At 46.6% G+C, this 27695-nt stretch overlaps 1 protein-coding gene across 1 annotated transcript in view; it reads left to right on the top strand.

The window, feature by feature from the left end:
- The window catches only part of EHD4 (EH domain containing 4), a 71381-nt gene that overhangs the window by 11744 nt on the left and 31942 nt on the right, over positions 1 to 27695 (top strand). The window contains exons 2-3 of the mRNA XM_045539287.1: positions 5013 to 5189; positions 13465 to 13562. Of these exons, the coding sequence (XP_045395243.1) occupies positions 5013 to 5189; positions 13465 to 13562 (275 nt within the window). The remainder of the gene's footprint in view (positions 1 to 5012; positions 5190 to 13464; positions 13563 to 27695) is intronic.

Here is a 27695-nt window from a genome sequence, read left to right as displayed (position 1 = left end):
CCCAGTCTCACGCAAGCTACTTGTCATAAGCAGTTTTCTCCATTATAAACTAGGGATAAAAAAAATACCTGCTCCAAAGACAGGATGAAATAAGATGAATGTGTGAAATGCATTATAAACTCTTAGGTTCTCAGAATGATCTGTCGTTTGATGGTATCTCGAAGTTGTGGTGGCACAGGTTGCACTAATTTGCTAAGAAATATTTATGTATCCTGGACTGTTTTATAAGACTTTTGCAATAATAAATGCTCATTTCTTCTCCACGTCCATTTCTTGGTATGAAACAGAAACATGAGGATAGATTAAATAATAGAAACTGCTTTAAAAACATCGTTTCCAGGCTCCAGACAAATCAGAGTGAAGGATTGACCCCCCCTTTTCATCCCTTTCCTAGTGAAATAGTGGATCTAGGAAGTATTGTCCATAAAAATACATTATGTGAAACTTTGCAACACTTGCTGTAAATTGAAATGTGTTTAAACTCACAGCCCTCATTTAAAAATAAGGAAATAAAACTACTTCTCCACTGAACTCAAAAGTTGTGTTTCATATTATATTTCTTTCACATCTATATGGTTTAAAACCTTAGTAATACTCAAATGAATAGATAACTGTTGGGGTTAGCTTAATGCTCTTTTAAAAAATGTTCCAGGCAATAGCAATGAATAGAACTCCCAAACTCTATGCACGAACATGTCTTTTAAAATCCTGTCTCATCACACAAGCCATTCTCTAGCTTTTGGCTTGAGAATTTAAAAATAATGCTCATACAACACTGCAAATATATGTGCCATATTATTTTTAAAATCTTACATTTGTATATTTTTTATGATTCACAGAACATGTTCCTGTAAACACTCCCATTGGTGACTGACTCAGCCTCCTAGGCTTTGATTTAGGGCAGGTAGCGTCTTCACAGGACTAGTAAGAAATCCTATGTTTTAATAAACCACTTAACCAACCTATTTGAGCCTTAGTTTCCTCAACTGTAAAATGGGGGTAAAAATAGTATCTATCTATAAGGTAGTTAGGATGAAATGAGATTATTCGTGTAAAGACTTTGGCACATAACGAGTCCTCAAATGTTAGGTATATTTCTTAAAAAATTAATGATTTTTCTACTATTCCAAGCACAAGTGTGATACTCAAAACCCAGAGGAAGCCAAAGTTTGCAGCTGGAATTTGGGGTGTCTATGGTTGAATAATGTGCCTCTTATAGTTGTTTTTGAATGGTTTTTTTTTTTTTTTATTCATTCTTAAGCCCATCTTTGAGAAGATGGTGCTTGGGTATGTTGAGGGACTTTTCATTGTCTTGAGTTTTTTCTTCCCTTTGTCACAAATGATGTTTTTGTATGAGGTTAAAAAGAAAAAAAATATCTTCTTTAGCCTAAGTAGTGAAAGAAAAAAGACACTGTCCACACATACCCTTGATCAGAGCAGCTCCTTGAACTTAGGCTGAGCGTTGACAGCCAGTGTGTCCAGGAGCCACTTGGACGAGGCTGAACTGGGGACCTTATTGGACCAGGACAAGGAGATGTCAGGTCTCCCATCCACCCCACCACCTCTTCCGCCCAGCTGCTCGGAATCCAAATGTCTGTACCTTTTTATGTTGATGGCTTGGCCGGGGAACCTTGGAGCAATCATCGCTAGAATTGGCAGGCCTCTGTGGGAACACAGGAAGGGGGGAGCAGGGTGGAGCCAAGGACAGACATCAAGTCCTAATGCACAGGATGCCTGTGCAGGGGGCTCATCAGCTCTGAAGTGTGCTGGGTTATTTTCTGTATTCTTCCTGTGGCCTCTTGCTCCTTTGAGTTCTTGTTATTGCAGATACACCACAGAGCCCCGGGAACACGTAGCTTTGGGAAAGGCTCTGAGGTGTCCTCCAACAAAAAAAGTCTAACACAACTGATCAGCCTCATTCGTGCGGCCGTGTGCTTAACCCGTTCGTGGGCGTCGCATCTCGGCATCTGCTCCGAGGCTTCCCTTCCAGCTCACTGGTTTTTGATCTCATCACTTTGTTCTCCCTTTTTCCCTGTCAGGTACTCAGTGTCTCGGTTGTTCCTGGTTCCCTCACTGCATTGATGTGCACCTGCCTGCCCAGCAGTGTCATGTAAAGGAACCTGAGTTTCAGCAACACCCCAATGTAAAAGCTCTTGCAGGGCAGTCAGCTTAGAATGTTGTGTATCCACTCGTGTCTCTGCCAGGCCCTACTTAGAGCACCTAGAGCACCAGGGGCAGTGTGGGACCTCAAGGTCATGGGCTGAGCCTGGTGTGAGGGCAGAAGCCTCCCGTCAGTGGGAGGGTCCTGTGTGGCCACCCAGTTTGACCAACAAGTCACTTTCCTGCTCTAATCCTCAGTCTCTTCCCCTGTAAAGATAAGGGGCTGAATCAAATGATTCCTCAAGACTTGGGGGCTCTAAAATTCTGTCAGACCCTGCAGCAAATGACAAGGAGAGGAAATAGGCCCACAAGTAACACCCACACTAGAGGACAAGTTCCAGAAGGGCTCCCCGTTTTAAAGTCTTTTAACACAAAGTGTCAAATTGCTTTTCAGTGAAGTTCTGCCAACTTAATTCTCCCACCAACATCCAACAAGGGTGTTTATTTCACAGGACCCTCACCAGCATTGAATATTACCAGTGGTTTTTTTAATTTGCTAATATGCTATGTCTTTGGTATTTCTTTGATGATAAAAATTGAACATTGAATTTTGACTTTATATTAGCTGTGGGAGAAAGTATCACTGAACAAATCGATAATGTAAGCAAGCTTAACAATATAGTAATTCTTCCTTGTTCTAGTTTTTTCCTCTGTGTCTGGGATCCAGAGATTGATTTACCAAGGTCACAGTTGAGGGGGCACCTTTTGCTTCAAACTATTTCACATTTGTAGCATACTTTAAGAATAATTCATTGTTAAAGTTCTGTCTGGTGGGGTTGCTACTTAGGAAACTCTAACTTCTATTACAATATAAACTTGAAAATAGGAAACACCTGCTCATCTTTAAACAATTTTTTAATTGAGGTTGTTACTTGGAACTCCTTTTATTCCAAAATTAGTGGGATTTGCTGTACTTGTCCATAAATGAAACATCACAAAGTAATGCAGGCACTCGTTGGCAGCGATCGTCTGACTCAAACACCTGTTACGTGTGAGTTATTGTCCAGCTGGGGACTCACCACTTAACTGCAACATCTACAGTCCCTCCTCGCCCTGCCTGAGCCCCGTTCTCACCTCCCCAGCCTGGAACCTGGAGGGCCATACCCCTGCCCAGGCCTGGTGAAGGTGCTGAGAAGGGGTCACACTGCAGCAAGCCACCCACAGTAGAACTCAACACTGAGCTCTTTCCTAAAAAGGGCATGGTACAGTTCTTGCCTGGTTCATCCATTTTATTGGCATGTGCCCTACTGTAGGCTGTGTCAGCAAGCTAACCTGGGTGTTAACACGTGTTATGGGGGAGTGCCTGTCAGGTTTCAAACCAACACCTGGACCTAACCCTTTTGTGAATTGGGAGCTGTGTGTGCTGCAGGGAGCTGGGCAGCACTGGCTGCTGTTCTCCCAAGCCCCGGCCCCATCCCGGGCTCTCCTACGGGCCTTCTGGCATAGCCTCATCCAGGCTGTGGATGTAAAGATCAAACTGGACAGTGCGGGGGTGGGGTGGGCGGTGCAAGAGTGTGATCTGACTTTGAGTTCTAGCTTTGCTGCTGAATGACTTCACACCTGAGACCCTGGAGTGGCTGTAAAACCTAAATTCCACATTCGTGTGGGTATATGAAATCCACATACTCTAGATACACTCAAATGCTGGAGTTTCACAAAACGTGAGATGTTCTCACAGTAGCTTTTACCAGTATTTCTAAGATTTGTGTGGAATTTTATAAGAACTGATAAATATGAACATTTCTGCTCCTAAGGGTATTTGTTAGGCCATTAGATGCATAAAGCTTTTGATTGAAAAAGTTTTGAAAAAATTTTAAAAATTAAATATGAACACATTTTGAAACAGTAGCACATCCTTGTCCCATCTATGAAATGAGGATAATGTTATCATCCACCTCAGACTGTTGTGGGATTAAATGAAACAAAAGTGCGTATAGATCATATAGATGGCTTTGTGCCATACAAGGCATATATCGAGCACTCAGTAGATGCCACATGATATTATCAGATTTTTTTCACGTTTACTATAAATTTAGGAGACATGTTTTAATGATGTATCTATCTATTCAGGGGTTCCACAACTTCACAGAAATGTAGGAACTTTGAAGTTAATACTAGCAATGATGTCAATTAAAGGTTTAGAATATGCCTGCTAAGATTGCTGACAATTTCAATTTTATCTACCTAGAAAATGTAGGTCTAAAGAGTGGCTTAATGTATCATTCTTATAACGATGGCAAAGTTGTGTTTGACATTCAATAGTTCAGTTTTTTCTCTCTATCCCTGGAAATAGAGTCACAGGTTCTGGGCTTACATTTGATCAGTTAGGACTTTTTAGAAACAAAGAAATGGTTTAGGACCAAATTGATTATTAGTGGCAGGAATGGGCAGCTGGAGAAAGTCATGCAGATTTCTTCCCTTGAGCCCTGCGAGGATCATAAGGTGAGGTTCATCCCCTCAGCAGGGTTGGGACATGGCTGCACCCTAATCACCTCGAACACCTTACAGGGCCGCAGCTAAGTGCGATACACGTGGTGAGCACCATGCTGGCCACAGGCACAGAGTGCCCAGGGAACACAGAAGAGATGTCCCCAGCAGACAGGTTGGAAAAGCTTCCTAGGGGAGATGAGCCTGAGCAGGGATTCCAGGGGGCCCGGGAGCTGGCTGGCACCTTCTTTGGGGTGGTGCCTGTTGCGTCAATGGAAATGCAAACGAGGATTGCCCTGCTTTTCTTAGGGGTTATATTTCTAAGTTTTTAAACGGATATGTAAACAACTGGTAAGCCCAGGCAAATTTCTGGTCTCTTGCTTTATGATAGCACACTAAATTTTCTTTTCTTTCCCCTCTCCCAGATACTTGCTGGAGCAGGATTTCCCAGGCATGAGGATTGGGCCAGAGCCCACCACCGATTCCTTCATCGCTGTGATGTACGGAGAGACTGAGGGCAGCACTCCGGGAAATGCTTTAGTCGTGGACCCCAAAAAGCCATTCAGAAAACTTAGTCGCTTTGGAAATGCTTTCCTGAATCGGTAAGGACCAGCAAACTGCCATCTTTGGTCTCATTTCTTTGGATTATTTCCTTTTCTTTGAATTATTGCCGATTACATGTAAAGGTTCAAAAACAGAACAGAGAGTGTCTGCTCTAGAAGTCATAGAGAGTATGTTTATTGCATTCACATGTTTGAAAGACTACCATAGGAAATGATCATTTATACCTATTGTGAGTCACTTCAAAAGGCAAAGCTAAGGCCTAGGATTGGCCGTTATAAGGCTACACAGTATAAGGAACAAATTTATAGTAATATGAGCTGCACAGAGATAGATCCTGTTGCCTCATAAGGTAGGGAACTCCCTGTCACCAGCAGTGCTAGACGGCCACCTCTCAGGCATGGTGTGCTGGGGTCTCCTGCAGTCAGAGAGCATAGCCCCCGCAGATTCACCTGACACTCAGATTTTGTCTGCTGACTCCAGGACAGGTCACCTCCCCTCCCTGGCTGTCCCTTTTCTTCTCACTCCCATGCTTCGAGCTGCTTCCTAATTCGTTAGAGCTAGAGCAGTGCAGGATGGAAATAGAGTCAAAACACAAAAAGTAGATTTTGTTACATGTCATTGTTTATAGACGTAAAGTTGTGGGGTTACTGTGGTTCTGTCTTCATTGGAGATGTGTTTTATTTGTGCTACCCCCATAACCTTTCATAGAAGTTCCCAGTGACACTGAGGGGCACTGTGGGGACAAGCCAGCCAGTGCCCCTGCCCTTTCTGACACAATCTGCTGTTCTCGCTTCCCTCCCCCTCTTCCTCTTTGCTACTCCTAGCCTTTTCTTCTTTTTCTAATCTTTTCCTCTTCTTTCCTACCACTGCCCACCCTACCCCCCGCCCCCAATTCCCCTCTTGCAGTCTAGCTTTAGAGGGCTTGTTTGGGGACTGGGTTGTAGGAGGTGCAGGGCTAGGGTGGAGTCATTCGGGTCTCTTTAGGGAGAGGAAGTAGGATTAGAGCTGACAGACAGACAACAGGAGAGTTGAACTGTACTTCTCCTTTCTAGATTTTCTTAAAAATAGGAGCAGACCCTCCCAGCTGACCGCTGTCCTCCCAGAGGCTGAGGCGCCTCACTGCACAACTCCAGGGGGCACCCTTCACGTGGGTTATGGAAGAAATGGTGTGCCGGGTGCTGTGCTGTGGCTCTGCCAAGGGCAGCCCAGGCAACCTCCACAGGTGCCTTCTTTGAAAAACTGAACTGTCTAAGGATCTGAACTCTCCTTTAAGGGCTTTTTTGTGCTCCTATTGCAAGTCAAAGAAAGCATCCGAGTGGTAGCTAGGGAACTTGGAGGGTGATGTAGATGGAGTCAGAGAGAAGTTCCCTCTTGTTACTGATGGTGACTTGCAGATCACTGTCCAGATGATTCTTTCCAGGATTCTCTTCTCTAGGAGGAGTTTACTCCTTAACCCCAGAGCAGCCTCAGTTGGCACCAGAGAATCCCTTTGGGAGAAGTAGAGGTTGAGTCCAGAGTAGGGGAACCCCAGAAGTTCAGCCCTCTGGGTCTCTCGGGACAGAGTGGACCAGAGTTTAGGGGAAGTGGACAAGAAGCTTCCCCATCAGGGGTGCCTTGGAAGGCCCTGGAGGCCTTGGGAAGTGGAGGGCACAGGCTCCATCTCTGGGGAAGGCTGCCCTGGAATCCTGTCATTTTATCACCACTGTTCTTTGTCATACGCTCTTTTTGCCTGACAAAGGCTTTCAAAAAGAAAGAATCTGCCACTTTTTTCAAATTCCCATTTTGTGAAGTCCATATTCACAAGCGACAAACCAGGAAGAGGAGTTACTGGCTTATTTTATTTTTGGCAAAATGATTTATTTTCCTAACAAAAATGTTTTGCAAACCCCAAGCATACAACAAATGAGTACGGAAAAGAAGTATCTAGGAAAGATTTTGAATAGCAAGGCTCGTATGTCAGAATTTAAAAGTTGCTGGAGTAACCCATGCATTATATAATCAAGTGTTCATTGAATTCAGAATAATACATAGAAAAATAATAGCAAATAATTATATGGCATTTATTATGTGTCAGGTACTGCTCCAAACTTTACTTGTATGTTAGCTTTTTTTTTTGACACAGAGTCTCACTCTGTTGCCTGGGCTAGAGTGCCGTGGCATCAGCCTAGCTCACAGCAACCTCAAACTCCTGGGCTCAAGCAATCCTACTGCCTCAGCCTCCCCAGTAGCTGGGATTACAGGCATGCGCCACCATGCCCAGCTAATTTTTTTCTACATAGTTTTAGTTGTCCATGTTGTCCATCTAATTTCTTTCTGTTTTTTTTTTTTTTTTTTTTAAGTAGAGATCGGGTCTCGCTCTTGCTCAGGCTGGTCTTAAACTCCTGAGCTCAAACAATCCACCCACCTCAGCCTCCCAGAGTGCTAGGATTACAGGTGTGAGCCACTGTGCCCGGCCTGTATGTTAGCTTTAAATGCTCACAGAAACCCTGTGAGGTGGCTGCTACTGTTATCCCCAATGTAGGGAAGAAGAATGAGGCATAGAAAGGTTAATTTAACGTCCACTGAGTCACTCTGCTAAGTGGCAGTGCTGGGAATGGCTGCAGAGTCCTGCTCCTGAGCTGCCAAATGGTGTGGTGTTTGGACTAAGACTCATTGCCTAAAGCCCCTATTTAGCTTTTAAGGCTGTCCCCAATATAGCCCTCCAACAATGTTGATGAAAATGATAGTGATCGTTTACATAGTTTCTTATGCGCTGTTAATGAAACAGACAATATTGTGGCAATTTACAGATGAGAAAACTGAAAGCAAAGAAGTGACTTGCTCAAGAAGAGGCCATTAGGAAGAGGCAGAGACTGGACTAGGATCCCTGTTTCCCCTTCCCTCCTGTCTACCACCCTGCGCCTCCATGGAGGATCAGCAAAGAGGCATCTCTGTCCTTGTAGCCATCCTGGTGCCATGCATGCGTCAGGCTCGCGTGTAAGGGATGTGCCTCACGTAAGCTCATGGCTACTTAAGAGTAAACAGCCTTATTAAGTAGCATCCCCAGGACAGTGCTCCTGCTTCACAAGGAGGGTCAGTCAGTGCTGGTCCTCAAATGTGTGTGCGTGATTATGGCACGCTTCTGGGAACATCAGCCAGGTAGCTCTAAAGGTGAACCTCTTTTTACATAGTATGCTTTTCTGGGAACTGGGTCAAAATATGACACTTAATAGGAAAGAAATTGGCTGTTGCTGTGGAGAACCTTCTCCCTCAGGCAGCCACACCTGCATCTCCCCTGGGACAGGCCATCATTACCTGGCCTTCTCCTTAATGGGCATTGGCTTGGGCACCTGCCTCCAGGGGATTCTTTAAAAGAATTACTTCCTAAAGTAGTGCCTAGGGATACCTGGGAGGTGACACCACCCTCCAGCTTTAAGCAAACCAGTAGAGACTGAGTCTTATTAATCTCCAAGGCTGGTTTCTAAGACCAGCAGTCCCTAACCTTTTTGGCACCAGGGACCGGTTTCAGGGAAGACAGTTTTTCCATGGATGGGGTTGGGGCCGGGAGGCGGAGCTCAGGCGGTGATGCGAGTGATGGGGAGAGGCTGTAAATACAGGTGAAGCTTCTAGATTGCCGCTCACTTCCTGCTGTGTGGCCCTCCAGTTCCTAAGTTTCATGGAAGACAATTTTTCCATGGAGGGGGAAGGGGGGTTGGCAGAGCTCTGCGGCCCAGTCCTTGGCCTGGGGGTTAGGGACCACAGTCTAAGACAGTGTTAGGGGTCTACAATACATTTCTGAGAAATGAAGATAAATTCCCAAAAAGGCAGGTTAGACTTAGAGGAATTCCACAGTAAAAGGAGTTTAGTCTAGAACAAAGACACCTCTATGGAAAGGCTGTAATGGCACATTCTGAAGCCTCAGCACGCTGCTCTATGCTGGGAGGCATTCTGCAGGCGGCCTGCCTGGGAGCTGCTCCCTGGGAGCGTGGGCACTGACACTCCAGAGCTTGTGCCCGGGGGCAGCGGCGCCTCACCGAGGAGATGGACACAACCAACAGTGTCCTCTGAGGGACCAGGCTATTTGGGTCAACTCGAGAAGTTTCATGGATTAGGGTCTGATGTTTCCCCCCTGAAGTCTGCTTTTGAATAGGATGTTATGTTTTCCCTCAATCTACTTCTCTGAAAAGTGGTAGTATGTTTGTTTTTTTTTTTTGAGACAGAGTCTTACCACTTTGTTGCCCGGGCTAGAGTGAGTGCCGTGGCGTCAGTCTAGCTCACAGCAACCTCAAACTCCTGGGCTTAAGTGATCCTCCTGCCTCAGCCTCCCGAGTAGCTGGGACTACAGGCATGCGCCACCATGCCCGGCTAATTTTTTCTGTATATATTTTTAGTTGTCCAGATAATTTTTATTTCTATTTTTAATAGAGACGGGGTCTCGCTCAGACTGGTCTCGAACTCCTGACCTTGAGCAATCCACCCGCCTCGGCCTCCCAGAGGGCTAGGATTACAGGCGTGAGCCACCGCGCCCGGCCGGTAGTATGTTTTAAAAATTCAGTAACTGCAGACATTGTTTTTAGTTTAGAATGTAGTATACTTTTTTTTTTTTTTTTTGAGACCGAGTCTCACTTTGTTGCCCGGGCTAGAGTGAGTGCCGTGGCGTCAGCCTAGCTCACAGCAACCTCAAACTCCCGGGCTTAAGCGATCCTCCTGCCTCAGCCTCCCAAGTAGATGGGACTACAGGCATGCGCCACCATGCCCGGCTAATTTTTTCTATATATATTTTTAGTTGTCCAGATAATTTTTATTTCTATTTTTAGTAGAGATGAGGTCTCGCTCAGGCTGGTCTCGAACTCCTGACCTCGAGTGATCCACTCGCCTCGGCCTCCCAGAGGGCTAGGATTACAGGCGTGAGCCACCTCGCCCGGCCTAGAATGTAGTATACTTTTAAATTGTTGTCTTCCATAGAAGAAATTCTTAATCTCATTTACTTCTTAATTGCCTCTATTTGTTTTTGAAAAATAACCCTAAGAATTGAAATTTTGAAACTTCCTTATGTGCTGAAGGAATCCGAACAGTCCTTCCAGTGCTCTGTCATTTCAGCCAGGCCTGACAGTGAAGAGGGTAATGATAAACCACTGTCTTGTGTCCGCAGGACGATCCAGCCATCATGAAATACACAGGGAACTTGCGGGCTTATGCTCCGTTTGTTACCTCTGTGTTTGTAATTAAATGAAGCTTCATTCAATATAGCTTTGTTTTTGAGACAGGGACTCACTTTGTCACCCAGGCTAGAGTGCAGTGGTGTCATCATACCTCACTGCAGCCTTAAACTCCTGGGCTCCAGTGATCCTCCTGCCTCCTGCTCCCTGCCCTGACCCCACACACCACTGGGTATAGAGCCAGCTGCACGAAGAAGGGCCTTTAGGGAAAAGTTCCACGGCTGTAGCACATCGCTCCTTATTTTAGCATGTTGCCCTGCATGTGATACAAGTACACAAAAGTGGTTCCAATGCGTGCAATGGTAGTAGTAGCCTAGCAGTTGAGAACCAGGGCTCTGTAATCAGAACTGTCACGTTAACGTCCCAGCCCCACCACTTGTCAGCCATGGGACTTGGCAAGTGATGACATGCGACCCCTCTGTGCCCTAGTCTGCTCCTTTGTAAGACGCAGGCTCATAGCCCTACCACTACGGTCTCCGTAGGATGGAGTTAATGTGCACAGAAAGTGCTTAGGATGGTGCCTGACACACAGTACGAGGTCAGGCAGTATTTGTGCTGTTTCATTATTACTGTAACTACCACAGATATCACTGTTTTGTTGAGAAATCAAAATCAGTATTAAAGTACTCTCAGGTTCTTTTAAAAGTCTAGTTTTTAAAGTGTTGATCACTGAACTGGAATTTTAGTGTTTGGGGCAATTTTAAGTAACCTACCTGCCTCTCCTCCTTTCCCTGTGCAGCAGGGCTCCCAGCAACTTGCCTGAGACCCTGCGGCCCGTGCTGTTACTCTGCCCCACGCCACTCCCTGCTGCCCGACCCTTCCTTGCATGTGGAGAGCATGCAGAGTGGGGGGCTGGCACAGGGTCTTGGGCGCACCCTCCCCTTCCTTTACTTCAGAAAAGAACATTGATCAGGTCAGCTTCGGGTGGGGAGATAGTCATAAAAGCTGTGTGAGGCTCCCAGTTCTAACCAGCACAGGTCTGTGTATTTAATGTGAAGTGTAGACAGCAAGACACGGATACGCCTTGTGGCAGTCACTCCAGGAAGGGGCAGGAGATCTGTCTTGGGACGGTACATCTGTGCTTGGAACCGTTTCAGCAGAAACGCACGGCCGGGCTGGCCTGACCTGAGGCCGACTGTGACAGACACGTAAATAACCTTGCTGTGCACCTTCCTTCTCAACGCAGAAAGCTCAGACACGATTGCTAGAAACAGGATTAGAGTTTCTTCCTGATTCCAGTATAACTTTTAAGAACACATTTGTACGGAGTTCTGACCTTGCAGTGTGAGCCTTGGTACCACGAGGGCCCGAATGCTCGCTGTATCTGTGCTCTCTTGGCCACCCCCACCCCTGGGTTCTTTTTTCCATGGCGGAGAGTCCAGCTCTGCACACACGACCCCAGCTACCCGCTCTCAGGGTGCCCCTGGAGAGTGCTACCCCGTTCCTCCTCCCCTCCCCCCACAGTTCATGGCCCCTCACTTTGCCCCTTGTGTGTGGTGACTCCAGCCCACCTCACTGCCTATTTCTCTGAGGCTAACATGTTTGGCCTCTGCTGTTGTGTCAGGGGGCCTGGGAGCTGTTGAAAAGCTGTCACTTTATACCCAGGGACAGAACAGTGTGTAAATTTTGAACCCCTCTGTTAGCCTCACCCTAGAATCTAGGGGTTTTATGTTTTGGAAAAGTGGATATTGAGTGTGAGCTTATGGTCTTGGAAAAGGTCAGCCTCTCCGTAGCAGCAGCTTGTGGAAAGTAGTTTCACATAGGTGCAACTCGGTCAGCAGTGCTGTAGCCATCTGATAGAAAGGATGGCCCGTGCTTAGAAACTAAATCGTCACTGACGAGAAGCGTGGTCCAGCACAGATGAGCCCAGAACTCTGTTCCTACCCCAGGGCTAGAGATTTGAATAATGGCGTTTTCCCTCTGTGGACTCACAGAGAATGCTTGGGGGTCCCTGTGTGCTTTATGCTGACAAATCTGCTCTCCCACTGTAGGGTGGTGAGTTTATTTAAAGGTTGGGGTGCAGGAGGGGCAGGAGACATGCTGAAATGGGGGGCTTCTCTTCAATTACCTTGACCCTTTATTTTTAACATTATGAGATTTTTAACCTTATGGGTTGAGTTCTACCTGCTGACATCAGAAATACCAGATTGCAGTCTCCAGCCAGCCAGGCATCAGCAGTGGGACCTCAAGATGTCCTAACTGCTTTGTACTTCAACTTTTCCACCTGCAAAAGGATCACAGTATCTTTTCCTATATCTTCTAGGGCCGATTTGAAAATACCAGAAAGAATGTGTGAAAAACTTGTCCTGTGCCCCTCCAAAGACAGCTATTTTGAACTGTCAGTAATCGCATCTCTTGCTCAGGGCTGCCCTCCCTGCGTGGGGCTGTGCTGGCCGCGTGTGCTGGGGAGGCTGGGCCGGCCTCCCATCCTACATTCCCTGCGTACTTACTTTCTGAGTCAGGCCCACCACTTCCACCGAGTGGAAGAATTGAGCTTTCAGCTTTCTGCCCACACAGATACAGCGGTCGGCCATTTATAACACGGGAACAGGGGAGACACTCTTCAGTGTCTGCCTTAAAGCATACACAGTGCCTGACAGAGATCCAACGCAGGCACTGTTGTCTGGGTGGAGGTAACAAACGCTTCCTACTGACACTTGTGAAGATCTACAGTATGAAAGCTAAAAATGACATGGCCGGACTCTGGTCCAGACACCTCTATCTTCACGTGAGGAAACTGAGGCCTGGGAGGTGGCAGGGGGAGCAGCCCTTGTCCAGGGTCCCACACCAAATTATTGGTAAAGCCCAGGCAGAACCTGAGCCCGGGTCTGCTGACCCACAGGCCGAAGTTTTCCTCCCACACTGCTCTGCTTCCGCGGGGCAATGCTAGGGCGGCTGAGTGGGACTGTGGCAGGAGGGACCAGGGCCTGAAGGAAGAGATGGTATCAGACAAGTGAGGGACAGACGGCTTCGTTCTGCATCTTTGATCTCTGTCAAGCTCCTTCAAGCCCCCACTTTACAGAGACATCAGTAAGCCCAGAGAGGCCAAGGAGCCCCACAGTTAGAGCTCTCTGTGGTGCCAGGTTCTGACCCGCCTTCCACGCGTCTCTTCCAGGTTCATGTGCTCCCAGCTGCCCAATCAGGTCCTGAAGAGCATCAGCATCATCGACAGCCCCGGCATCCTCTCTGGGGAGAAGCAGCGCATCAGCCGAGGTCAGTGCGCGTCCCCACCCCTCGCCAGTGCGTCTGAGGCCCTCTCTGTTGCGAGCAGAGGATTTCTGTCCCTATCATACTCCATCCATCCTCCAGGACAGGGGCGGCCCCAGGAAGCCCACAGCGTCCCTGGGCAGCCACAGGGCCCCAAGAAAGAACCAGGCAGTCATAGCATCAAAGTTTCTGCCATTTCAACTAAGAACTTTCTGGAGTCTGAGCAATAACCTCTAATTCCCTTCAACACTGCCACCTACTGCTTGTATGCACCTCAGATAAATCTTCAGAGAGTAGGAGGAGAAATACTCCTTGCTAGCTATTCATATATGACAGAAGATAGGGGGGTGAGCTGGTCAAGGAAGGAGGAGAGCCCTCACTGCCTCCTCCCTCCGCTGCCTCCGTGCCTCCCACCCAGCACGCCTCTGTTGGAGTCTCCTTGGTGGCAGGCTCTGTGCCTATGCTGGGGATGCAGCAGAAGCCCAAGCAGAAGGGCGCAGCTTCTGCCCTCGCCGGGCTCGTGTCCCATGAGGAAGGCAGACGTGAGTCATGCTGTCATAAGGATAAATGGCCTGAGATGAGAACTGGGATAAGCGCGAGGCGCCAACCTGGCCTGGCCTCGGGGCGTTGGGAGAGGCTCCCAGAGGATGCGACACTGGAACTAGGATCTGAAGGAGGAGTAGGAATTGTCTAAGGGAAGCTCCGGGGTGGGGAGAGGCTGTAAGGTATCCAGAGATCTGTGAAGAATGTAAGATGCTTGTAACAAACAATGACATCTGGGCTTCTCCAGCCTTCAGAAGACAAGGCCGAGGGAACATCTGTTTCTAGGCATGCATTGTGGTTTAAACACATGGGGCTGCATCTGCCCTCCCTCCTGGAAGAGGAGGTCATCAGGGCAGACCTGAGAGAGGAAATGCCTGACCAGGAGGGTGTGAGGGTGGGTCCTGCAGTCCCAGGCAGGTCAAGTAATCCCCTTGCCTGGCCCTTGAAACAAAGGATGGTTCCTCAAGGCTCTGCTGGGTGGGAGGAGGTGGAGCAGATGAATTGCTGCTGTCACTTCTCCCAAATCCCTCCGACAGCAAGTCGGTAGAACAGCAGGTCAGTAAAACTGTGCAGAAAAGTGTGGGCGTGCCAGGGGTGAGCAGTGGCCTGTCTGGAGTCACGGACACGTGTTACAGCCAGGCAGCAAACTCCCCACAGCTCATGAAGCAGAAGTGCAGTTGCACAGCCACACAAGGGGTCTGTGACGGGTACAGAAAGGGCTTCCAAGGCCAATAAACCCTCCTTTCTCATGGCATTTCAGAGATACTGACTCCACTTGCCTCTGTGGACCCACATGCAGAGAGCCCAGGGCCCGCCCAGCTGCGCCTGTGCTGTGTGGCCGGGGACTCGCAGCTGTGGAGGGCTGACGATGTCATTAGGCCCCCAGAGGCTTCCAGGAACCTTGTAATTGTGGGGAAAAACAGGTTCATACTACTCTTCTCTCGTAAATATCTTTGTTGGTTTTATTTTCTCTTATAAAAGTAATAGATGTTTCTTGTAAAGGATTCAAACAATGAATAAGGGTGTCACAGATAACACTTATTAATGGTTTTCTCTGGCTCCTTAGAGATACATTGCATATACAAACATATTTTTAACAGAATGTGATTACCATGCATATTTTCTACAACCTGATTTTTCTCCGTAACAGTCTAAGACGTCATTCCTTGCCAGTATATTCAGATTATTTCATTCCTTTTAATAGCTGCTTGGGTTCCATTAAAGAGATGTAGTATAGTTTATTTTTCTAATTTGTGGATATCAAGATTGTCAATAATTTTTTACTCTGACAATTGGTGCTACAGATGGTCATCTTTTTGTGTGTATCTTTATATCTCAATGCCAATAGATTTTTTTTTTAAAGCCAGTTTAGTACCATTAACTTGGCCCCAGAAAGATTCCTCTGCAGATATGCTTTAACAGGAAAATAAAGCAAGCCCATGTTCCATAGCTTTGCTGAGCTGCCCATATTTCACTACTTCTATGTCTCTGACTGAAGTCTGCTAGAGAAATATGTGGTCCTGGTAAATCTTTCTTTTTATCTCTTAAATTTTAATACTTCTAAATTTTGGCTTCCACCATATCCATGCCTTTTCATTGGTAGGCTCTGGTCAATTCTGATCATCCATATTCCTCAGCGTCTCTCCTTTGCTTGGTAATTGTAAGTCTTTCAGACTGTAGCTCCTACACAATAGTGTCGAAGCACAGTGTAATGTTCCCAGTATGCTTTGAAGATCAGTTCTTAGTAGCACTTTTTAATATAACCTGACTCATATCCTGGTCTGACTTACTGTGGCTTGTACTTACTCACATCCTATGCACAGAAATAGCACATATGATTTCAGCCAGTCGGCTGGTCCCTGCCACTCTGACGGACATAGCAGCAGGTGGGGAAGGACAGAGAGGCACAACGACAGCACCTCGGACTGCAGCCAGGTTCCCAAGCCTGGGTGCCACATGGTGTTAGGGCCACAGTTGGTGGTGGGAGTCACTCAGCTGACATCTTCAACACATTAACCCCAAAGAATATGTAGTGCTTCAAAGCACCTTTAGCTTAAACTATTGCAAACAGTGCAACATTCTCACACATGCTCATACTTACATCCGTCCCTCCAGCTTTGTAAGACCAGAGCCCCACCTTTGCCAGCAATTAATGTCAACGTTGGATGATAGAGTAGGTACAAATTGTGACTCCATCAGACACTTAAAGCATCTCCCATTGACTTTATTGGTGGATCTTTGCCTCCCGTACAGGTGTTATGCCCAGGAAGGTGGGCACTGATGGCCATGTTCCACTGCCCTTCCCTTCTCCTTCACGCAGTTGATGGGTTAACCCTCTGCAAGCTGAGTAACTGATCCTCATCCAGGAGGTCCCTCCTACAAATTTAAGACTCTATTGAAGTGTGTATTGATAATAGTATGATAACAGCCACTGTGTATTGAGCCCTTGATTTTGTGCTAATCGTTTAGGATTTATTATCTAATTTAAACCTAAACACAGTCACGAGCAGACAGAAGCCAAAGAGATCCTCACTCATCATCCCTCCTCCAGGAAAGCTGCTGGGAGGTGGGTGACCAGGCTCAACACCTGGGGAGTAGACAGAGTCCAACTTGTTAAAAGGTGCCACATCTGCAGAACAGGCCCAGAGGAGTGACTACTCCCAGTGGCAGCTGAAGGCTGAAGGTGTGTGGGAACCCGTCCACCCTGTAGCGTGCCAGAAGACTGTAAGCCCTGGGCTGAGAGCTTGGTGGGAAGGGGGCGTAGCCATGGGAAGAGGCAGGCAGGGACTGCTGAGTGCCCGCAGGAAGACCCACTGCCTACACCAAACCCAGTGTTCTCCCCCTCAGCCTGGGACAAGGCAGAGGGCAGGTGGAGCAGTTCAGCATTGTGCAGCTTTGCTGGTGGTCAAACAGGGGAAGGTGGCTCTGCACTGGAGAGCACCTCCCGTCATCACGGGCAGCCCTCGAGCACGTTGCCCAGGGCCCAGAGCTCTGAGGCCAGGTGGCCTGATGCCCAGTGAGGACCTGTCCCCAGGAAGGAGTCCAGATGCCTTAGTGACGAACGCACAAATGGGGGCTCAGAAACCTTGGTCCCAGTCACAAAACTCCGCTTCCCAGTGTCTGCATTCTTCAGTGTTCATTCTCTCTCTTGTAAATCATAAGCCTGGTTCCATTTTACTCTGTGCTGGGTAGAGGACACGTGTGATCACAAGGAGGACATGGGAGTTTCATAGCCATTCTTCTTCTCTAGGCCAGACAATAGGTGACAGGGAGAAACACTTGACATTTCTCCATGATACATGGTCTCATTTCAAACAGGATAGTTCGTATTGGGTGGTGTTGGGTTTGAGACATGGTCTGGCTCTTGTCACCCAGGTTAGAGTGCAGTGGCGACATGATAGTTCACCGCAACCCCAAACTCCTGGGCTTAAGCAATCCTCCTGCCTCAGCCTCCCAAATAGCCAGGATCACAGGCGGGTGCCACAATGCCTGGCTAATTTTTTCTATTTTTTGTAGAGACAGGGTCTTGTTCATGCTCGAACTCCTAGCCTCAAGCAATCCTCCTACCTCAGCCTCCCAGAATGCTAGGATTACAGACATGAGCCACAAACCCACTCTTATGTTAGAAATGGCCTTTACCAATTAGAATGTGTTTTAGCACAACCTTTTCATCAGCAGGATCTTATCAGTGACCCTAGAAGTCAGCACTTATGCCCCTTATCTCCCTGCCTGGTATTGGACCACCCTGAGCTCCTGAGTAAAACAAGAGTGCACGGTCAGCATCCTGGGGGCATAAATGTCATCCACATCCCCTGGGTAGGATCTATAGGAATGAAACCCATGAGGGTAATTGATTTTGGAGCAATTTTCAGTATGTTACTCCATATGGAAGCTCTTTACCCTTCAAGTGTTCTTCAGTTTAATTATAGTCAGCAGAAAATCTTCAGAAACAAAAGATTAGTTACTAAACTGTACCTTTCCTAGCTGCCATAAAGGGTTAAATTCTCATCAAGCAGGCATAACAATGTTCTGATATATTTATAATGATCATTTTATTCCGATCAAGTAATGGCTACCTGAGAGTCCTACAAATCTTATACATATCTTTCTTTCATTTTAATAACCAGTGAAAGAATGTTTGGATTCTTAAGATTTTCTAAATTATTTTCTTGAAGTGGGTAGGTAAAATCTGATTTGGTTTACTCTTCAGAACATCCTTTGTCCCTGATGACAGCAGCTAGGTTTTGGACTCTACGTAACGAGAAGAGAAGGTACATTTATCCACACCCATGTCCTTCTTTTCATTCCTAATCTCCCGTGCTTCTGGCTCCTGGACTGTTTCCTAGAATACCTTTTATGCCATGGTGAACCTAAACATCATCTAGGATTTATTTCTGGATTTGGCATGAACACTAGTGTGTTCCCAGCTACTTAGTACGGCCCTCTGGGTTCTGGCTTCAATCATAACACCCCTGTCTAACGGGGAGAACACTTTAAAAAATTATAATGTGGCAGCCGCTGTACTTGTCTATCTTTTTAGCACAATGGCATTTTGAAATTGCTATTTTGACCGTAGATTATTCCTGTGGTTTCCTGAAAACAGGAGGTTTTATGTAGCCTTCAATAGATTTCATTTTGGTGGTAAGAATAGTATAATTTTTCCCTTTTAAAAATTTAAATAACTCTAGAAGAAAAAAAATTCAATCTGAATTTTCCAATACATCTACTTATTTTCCCAGAAAGAACAGCGTGTCAGATGAAAATTTGAGAGTGTCTCTTCCTGATGTTTAAGCTCTTGTCTCTTAATCCCAGCCTATTCATTATAAGCCAATGAAGGGAATGGAGAAGATGATGAAAACTAAAAGGGCAGAAAATGTCCTGCTAGGAAAAGCAATAGGCAATAGTAGTGCATGAAACAGGCAGGCTCTAACTGCACTTCAAATAACATAACAGACAGCAACAGAAGCTTCAGAATCATTTATTGTCATTTTAACATTTACATACAAATATCCTTACGTCCTCCTAGGTTTGGCAATGTCAAGGAAAGCCCTCAAGAATAAAAAAGACACCGAATATTGGCAGGTAAACATGCAAAGGCTGTTTCAAGGGTCTGTCAGCACAGCTAAGGTGCTCATACATAACACAGGTTGAGCATCCCTAATCTGAAAATTCAAAATCCAAAGTGCTCCAAAATCCAAAATTTTCTGAGGGCCGATGTGGTGCCACAAGTGGAAAATTCCATATCTGACCTCATGTGACGGGTCATAGTCAAAACAAAGTCAAAACTTTGTCTTATGCATAAAATTATTTAAAATATTATATAAAATTACCTTCAGGCTATGTATATAAGGAATATATGAAACATAAATAAGTTTTGTGTTTAGACTTGGGTCGCATTCCCAAGATATCTCATACTGTACATCCAGATATTCCAAAATCAGAAAACAAAATTCAAAACACTTCTGGTCCCAAACATTTCAGATAAGGGAGTCCCAATCTGTGTCACAAAAGAATTGACGGAGCTAGGCCGGGCGCGGTGGCTCACGCCTGTAATCCTAGCTCTGGGAGGCCGAGGCGGGTGGATCGCTCGAGGTCAGGAGTTCGAGACCAGCCTGAGCAAGAGTGAGACCCCGTCTCTACCAAAAATAGAAAGAAATTATCTGGCCAACTAAAAATATATATACAAAAAAAATTAGCCGGGCATGGTGGCTCATGCCTGTAGTCCCAGCTACTCGGGAGGCTGAGGCAGTAGGATCGCTTAAGCCCGGGAGTCTGAGGTTGCTGTGAGCTAGGCTGATGCCACGGCACTCACTCTAGCCCGGGCAACAAAGTGAGACTCTGTCTCAAAAAAAAAAAAAAAAAAAAGAATTGACGGAGCTAAGAAACAGGGCTTGGAAATCCAAGCTGATTAATAAGGGTGTAGAAAAAAAAAATAGGAAAGGCGCAAACAGACCACAATCAGGAAAGTACAAAAGCATCTACTTGACAAGTTTTTTGAACTTGAAAGACAAAAGACCGGATTTTGAAGGCTGCCCAGGAAAGGAGAGAGAACATTTAGAGATGTCCAGATAAGAATGACTTCCCCTCTCAGGCTTTGGTAACGAGAAGGCTTTGAGAGGGAAACACCCACATACGCAAAAAGGAATGAGTCTTTTTTTCCTAAAAATCCGAGAACTCTGGATTCTATCTGACTGATCTATACATCTGTCCTTACAAAAGGGCTCTTGATCAGAGCCTGACAGATAGATGGGTGTCATGAGCCAGGGAAGGATAAAGTGAGGTGACGATGCGGAGCTCCTACCGCAGCATCTGGCTGGCGCGTGGTCAAGGGAGAGGTCATCCTGGCTGCCCCTACGATCGTTCCTCTCCTAGACAGCAGAAAGAGAGTGTGCAAGAACAAAGTGAGCAAGAGAGTGAGCGATGGGCCCTTTGGAGGAACGGGAGCTGTGCGTGTGGTTGGAATATGGGTCCGTGGCAGGAGACTGGATTTTGTCCTGAAGACTACGTGGACTGCTGATGGGGAGGAGGTAGGGGATGACATGGAGCATTCTGTATAACGTGTGTCCACAGGCTTGGATTGTGAAGCCATTTTCCTATGCAGAGTTTGTGTTCAATGGCCTGTCCCTGAGCTTTGTTTGGGTTTGGCAGCAACAGAAAAGTGTCCATCCCCAGAGGCTTGGGCCAATCCCTGATGCGCGGCAGATCCTGTTTTCTAGCCAATGCTGAGGCCCGTTGCGGTTGGGTTGTGAGGCACTGGACGCCACTCGCTACTTGGGGCTTGAGCAGGAAATCCTGATTTCTTTTTTGTTTCAGGGAAGTTTGCTGACAAACACATTCATGGCCCCTTTTCCGCCAGTGCCACGGGAAATTCCACACCACGAGTGCTGCTGCTTCTGGCCCTAATGTGAGCACATCATCCCGTGACTCAGAATGGCATTTGCCAGGCCCTGGCAGCTATTTGTAGTTTTTATTAATATAATAATTGCATAATTGATCACGAGGAAGACTGCTTTTGCCCAAACTTAAGACCTAGACTTTTCAATGGAAAACAAAAATTTTTTTTTTGATAGGGAGAAAGATAGTTTGCTTGCTTTGCATATGGAGCAGCTCATGATCACAAAACCTTTCACAGGACACTTCATAGACATTGGGATACAGAGATTAATCAGAGAAAAAAGTTTGCTGCTTACTCTTTTGAGTAATAACAACAGCTACTACTTACATAGTACATTGTTAAGTGCTTTCTGTACATTATTAACTCATTTGCTCCTCACAGAAGCTCTATGAGGTAGGAACAATTAACCCATTTTATAGAAGAGAATACAGGCACAGAGAGGTTAAGTACTTCTCCCACAGTTACACAGCAAGTGTGGTAGCTAGTCTCAAAAGATGTCACCTCCTCCCACCACACCATGACCCATGCCTCCCAGTATTCATGCGCTTGTGCAGTCTTCTCTCCTTGAATCTGGGCTGACCCTCTAACTCACTTTTTGGTCAGCAGAATTCAGCAGATATGATACTTCATGACTTCCCAAGTACCCTGCAGGTTCCGCCCAGATCTCTTCAAATGCTCATTCTGGGGCAAGCCAACCACCATCTGAAAAGTCCGACTACCCCGAGACCACCATACCATGAGGGAAGCCCAAGCTAGTCACATGGACATGCCAGGTGGCTCAGGCAGCCTCCAGCTGTTCAGCTGGCCCAGCTGGGATGTGAGTGAAAGAGCCATCATAGAAGCAGCTCAGTGGAGCTGTCAGGAGACTGCAGCTTCAGCTGCCATCTGATTATCACCTTAGGACAGACCGCACATGAGAACCACCCACCTGAGCCCAGTCAACCCTCAGAACCACCAGAGAAAATAGAAGTTATTGTTGCTGGGTGCAGTGGCTCACACCTGTAATCCTAATACTTTGGGAGGCTGAGAAAGGAGGGTTGCTTGAGCCCAGGAGTTTGAGACCAGCCTGAGCAACATAGCAAGACCCCATCTCTACAAAAAATGAGAAAACCTGCTGAGCATGATGGCATGTGCCTGTAGTCCCAGCTACTCCAGAGGCTACGGCAAGAGATCGCTTGAGCCCAGGAGTTCAAGGCTACAGTGAACTATGATTGCTCCACTTTACTCTAGCCTGGGTGACAGAACGAGACCCTATCTCTAAAAAGAAAAAAAGAAGAATTTATTTAAGCTACTATATTTTCAGGTGGCTGATAACCAAAACAGCTAATAAGTGGCTGAGTGGAATTCAAACCAGGCAGCCTGGTTCCAGAGGGCCTGCTGTTAACCAAAGAGACATGGACCCAAACCACAGCAAAACATGCCTGCCAGTCACAGGGCAGGCAGCACTGAGCAAGGACCCTGTGTGAGGCAATGTAATTGATGCTTTTTCCTTACAAATACCAAATCTCCTTTTTTTTTTTTTTTTTTTTTTTTTTTTTGAGACAAAGTCTCTGTTGCCCAGGCTGGAGTGCAGTGGTGTCATCATAGCTCACTGGAGACTCAAACTCCTGGGCTCAAGGGATTCTCCTGCTTCAGCCTTCCGAATAGCTGGGACTGCAGGCGAGCCACACCACACTCAGCTAATTTTCTATTTTTTGTAGTGACGGGTCTCGCTATGTTGCTCAGGCTGTCCTGTAGCAGTTTTTGATGATAAGCTTTGGAAAAGACAGTACACACCACCCTGCATTCTCATTCAAAGGATAGAGGAACGGGAAAGGAGGTTTTCTTACAGTGAATGTCTGTCGTGTACCGCACTCTGCTAGGTGCCCCCTGGTCAATTTCTTAAGCACCTACTATGTGTCAGGGACCAGGTGCTTTAGATTTAACGTCAACAGGTTAGAGCCTGTGGCTGCCTTCGTGGAGCATGCACTGGAGGAGGGACGCAGATGAGCTGAAACACGAAACAGATGCAGCTTTTGCTGCGTCCCACCGCAGGGTGTGGACAGCCGGGGGAGGGCTCTGAGGAGGTGGCATTTAGGCTGGACTCAGAGGCATGGCCCGGCAGGAGTTGGGGGAAGGGCTCTGCAGGAGAAGGAGCTGCAGTGGCAAAGGCAGAGGGTGGGTGGGACCTGGCAGGCTCAGGGAAGGCTGGAGGCTGGGAGCAGCCAGGAAGTGGTGGGTGCTGAGGCCAGGAGGGTCCGCTGGGTGGGCTGCGGGCCTCGAGGAAGCACAGATATTTTATTCTGAGAGTAACAGGAAGCCATTGAAGCATTATCTTTTTGAACATTCTCTTGATTACCCAGAATTATCATTAAGAACAGCAGGGGGTTCCTGGACTGGGCAAGGACAGAACCAGCCCTGGATCTGCCACTCAGTTTCTGTGGGTTCATTTGGTGGGTTGGTTTCTGTTCCCTTGGTCCAGGCTGTCGCTGTCACTTCTTACATCAAACACATTCTCAGGTCATCCTCTCCCCTTCTACTCCGGTGTTATTACAGCCGTGAATAACGTGCTGAAGACTAGAGCAGGGGTTCCCAGGCTCCATCACACAGGAGTTATCACCTGGGGAACTTGTTAAAATGCTGCTTCCCAGCACACGGTTCAGGGTGTGTGGGGCAGGGTCCAGAGGGCTGCCTGTCCAGGGGTTCTGACGCAGGAGGGCCCCACCTTGAGGAGTCTGGGGTAGCGCTGAGCCACTGCTCCCAAGCCTGCCCCTCCTCCACACCCTGCCACCCCCAAGCCAAGCGAAAGAAAAGGTGCTGGCAAACTTGGAAAACCTACCAGAACCGACTCTAGCCTCGCCCTACCTCCATTTCCCCAGGGTACACCCTGCCCTCTCTGGCTGGGGTGGGGTTTTAAGTTTCTCATTTATGCTTTCAAATGTTTGATAACCTTCAGTGGTATGATGGGGACATTCTTGCTATACAACCTCAATCCCTGTTGTTAACATGTGGCAAAACCCCTCTCCCCGCAATCACTGCACCAATGGGGAGCCAAGACCAGAAGGCGGGAGTGATAGGTTGTAAATGCAGGATTCTAGGCGGAAGGGAAGTGGTATATGCCGAGAAACACTGGCCTGGGACATTCTTCCATGTTTCTGGCTCTTCCACTTACCAGCTGGGTGGCCTGGGTGAAGTTACCGCTCCTCTCTGAGCCTCATTTTTCACTGCTGTAAAATGAGGGGAAACGTACTTTATCTCATAGAGCTGAATCTCACGAGGACCCAAATGACCTGTGCCCATACCTAAGTGCTCCATAGATACTAGCCATCTCAGTCGCTGTGAAGCCTAAGTGAGAGGCAAAGAACAAAGGTGCTCCTCCCTCAGGACACACGTGTGGATTGAATTTGGGTTTCGGGTGCTGGTGGTGGGCGTCTCAACCGTCCAAACCAGCCGGTAGATGTAGAAACACTGAAAATAATGGGCTTTCAGGGCGTCTGTGTTTTCCATGGAAAGAGAGCAAGGTGGGGAGGCTGACATGAGCTCAGATCCCAGCGTGGGGCCCTGTGAGCCTCAGTTTCCACTTTTATAAGGTGAGAGAATTTCCCTGCCCCAGGTTGTTTTGAGGATAAAGTGAGATGACATATGTAAGCCATTTAGCATAGAGTCATGGTTAATAGCTGGTGGTGATGGTGGTCATGGCTCATTTTATAGAACTGGGGTGACCCAGAGCAGATAAACCAGGATGGGAGGGCTCTTTCCCAGGGAGAGCAGAGGGTGGCTGAGTCCTGGGACACAGACCAAAAAGCGGTTGGGGATAAGGGTAAGTTAAACATCTGGACTTGACAGTAGAGCTTGGGAAGCCAGGAGAAGGCAGGCAAGGGCTGGAGCTGGGGGAACCTGCTGAAGAGAATGACCAGGTAGGGGCTGGCCTTTGTCATTTCTCCAATTCTTTTTGCCATCGTCCTCTTTCTTGTATCTGGGGCTATTTCTCACACGTGCCATGATGCAGTTTCCTCAAGAAACCTCTTCACCTGGATTCGGTCTCTCTCTCAAAACCACCTCCTGTTTGAGTCCAAATCATGATGCAAAACACAAGTCGGACAGTGTATTCAGCATCTCACCTTTCTGAAGTCCCCTTCGGTAGTAACACTTTTGTGTGTAGGTGTATATGTGCTTGGGACAAAGAGTTCAAGTTACAGAAAGTTACTGCAGAACGTCCATCCCACCCACATCCCTCAGTTCCCCTCCCAGATCAGAGCCCATCCCCGGGTGTCTGCCGCACACGTGTGTGCAGCCTCAGAGGGGTTCTCCCGTGTGCTCTGCATCATGGTTTTTCCACTTGTAGTAAACCTTGAAGCTTGTCCATGTCACTGCTTTGTAGCTGCCTCCCTCATTCCACCATGTAGATTTGCCAGAATTAACAGCTGGAATCCTTTTGATGGGTAACATTTGGGGTGTTGCTAATCATTTGCTGTCACAAACAGTGCCATAGTGAATTAGAAACAGTTTTGTATATACAGTGCAAGTGTATACAGTTGGCATGATAATGTGCAAATGTATCTTAAAGATTGCTAAGAGAGTAGATTTCAAGTGTTCTCACCACAACAGAGTAAGTACGTGAAGTAATGCATGTGTTACTTAGGTCAATTTAGCCACTTCACAATGTATACATGTTTCAAAACAACATGTTAGACATAATAAATATATATAATTTTGTTTGTTAATTAAAAATATAGGGCCAGGCTGGTGGTTCACACCTGTAATCCTAGCACTCTGGGAGGCTGAGATGGGAGGATTGCTTGAGGCTAAGACTAGTCTAAGCAACATCTCTACAAAAAAATAAAAAATTAGCCAGGTATGGTAACACGCACCTATAGTCCCAGCTACTCCAGAAGCTGAGGCAGGAGGATCACTTGAGCCGAGGAGTTTGAGGTTGCTGTGAGCTATGATAATGCCATTACACTCTAGCCTGGGCAACAGAGTGAGACCCTGTCTCAAAAAATAATAACAACAAATAAATAAAATAAGGACTAATCAAAAAAATGTGCAAATGTAACTATAAGATACATTCCTAGAAGTGGAATTGCTGAATCAAAAGGAACCGTGATCTTTTTATTGTGTTAGCTGGTGCCAAAATGCCATTCTAGAAGGTATACCTATTTACATTCCCACTATCTCCTTATAATTCTAATTTTCATTTCTCGTTGTGAGTATGGTTGAACATCTTTTTATGTTTACCTTTTAAAAGTATTTCCTTTTCTGGAGCTATTTGACCATTTTGAAATACTGTCGGTAACTACACAGACTTCTGTTTAGTAAAGTAAGTGAGTCACTTTTTTATAAGGAGCCTAATGTGGACTCACATGTTTCCCACTGACTTGATCTTTCTTGCCATCTGTGACGTAAGCCCAGAAATAACTATCTCTGAGTAATAGTTTGGCTTTAGGAGTGGGTTAGCTGATAACTCAATTGCTAGAGCTGGTCTCCACGACTGGCCATTGTCCAGATGCTCGCAGAACACTCATGCACGCTGGATGTTTAAAAGGAGGAAGAGGGCAGGGCTGGGTGTTCAGGGTCAGAAGTTGCTTTCAAGCCCTTTGTTGATCCCAAAGTTGTCATCCTCTTGGTTTAACATTTCTCTTTAAAAAACTGTGGCTTGACGAAACATTGTCTTTTTGCCCTTCTGAACCATAGAATGACAAGATGCATTGTCAAGGTCAAACCCTTGTGTGTGAATGCTTGGCCGCCTCACACTTGGGTGGAGTCTGTATATCATTGGCGTTTTGCCTCAAGAAAATTCAGTACAAGCGATGTTTGCCAAGCTGACTCTGTCTGATTTATTAACATATTGTACAAGACTTTCTTGCCTGACTTACACAAAGCCCACTTGAAAAATGAGGAATGGGCAGTTTCCATGTGCGTGACACTTGATTCCTGGATTCTGTTAATTCTAATATAATATTAGAAGGTTGAATTGATGGCTTCTTAAGCATCCTTGGAAGGATGTGACCTTTCCTCTGGTAATTTCTTTCAGTATAGACTTGTTTGGAATTGGATGACAAGTAAACATTCAGGATAACTAATTACCCCTGTCTTTTTAGGGTTTTTTTAGAGACAGGGTGTCACTCTGTCACCCAGGCTGGAATGCAGCGGCGTCATCATAGCTCACTGCAGCCTCCAGCTCCCAGGCTCCAGGAATCCTCCTGCCTCAGCCTCCCAAGTAGCTGGGACTACAGGTGTGTGCCACCACACCCAGCTGATTTTTTTGGCGTTTGTAGAGAAGGGGTCTCTATGTTGCCAAGGCTCATCTCTAGCTCCTCAAGCGATGCTCCCACCTCTGCCTCCCAAAGTGCTGGGATTACAGATGTGAGCGACCACGCCCAGCTCCCCATGGAAACATTTAAGGAACTTCAAATTGGCCCAAATGCTATATAGCACGAGTCCAGTAGAAGGAATATAATAGAATGAAATGTGTTGCTTGATAATTTTGTCGTTTAGAGTTAGTCATTCTGCATTCCTGTAGCCATCTACGTTTTTCATTCTTATGCTGACACTGTAACTAGGTGATATCTATACTATACAGACACTGAACTAAACTGATTTTCCTGAGAATTTGAGTTGGTATCTCAAAGAAGCTTACTATTCAGGGCCAGCATATATAGCTAGAAGGAATCCTTACTAATCACCTGACTCATAGATGCAGAAGCTGAGGCCCAGTGGAA

The sequence above is a fragment of the Lemur catta genome, chromosome 1 (genome assembly GCF_020740605.2).
Source record: "Lemur catta isolate mLemCat1 chromosome 1, mLemCat1.pri, whole genome shotgun sequence".
NCBI classification, from domain to species: domain Eukaryota; kingdom Metazoa; phylum Chordata; class Mammalia; order Primates; family Lemuridae; genus Lemur; species Lemur catta.
The sequence above is the reverse complement of the archived record's forward strand: the minus strand, read 5'-3'. Positions and strand labels throughout refer to the sequence as shown.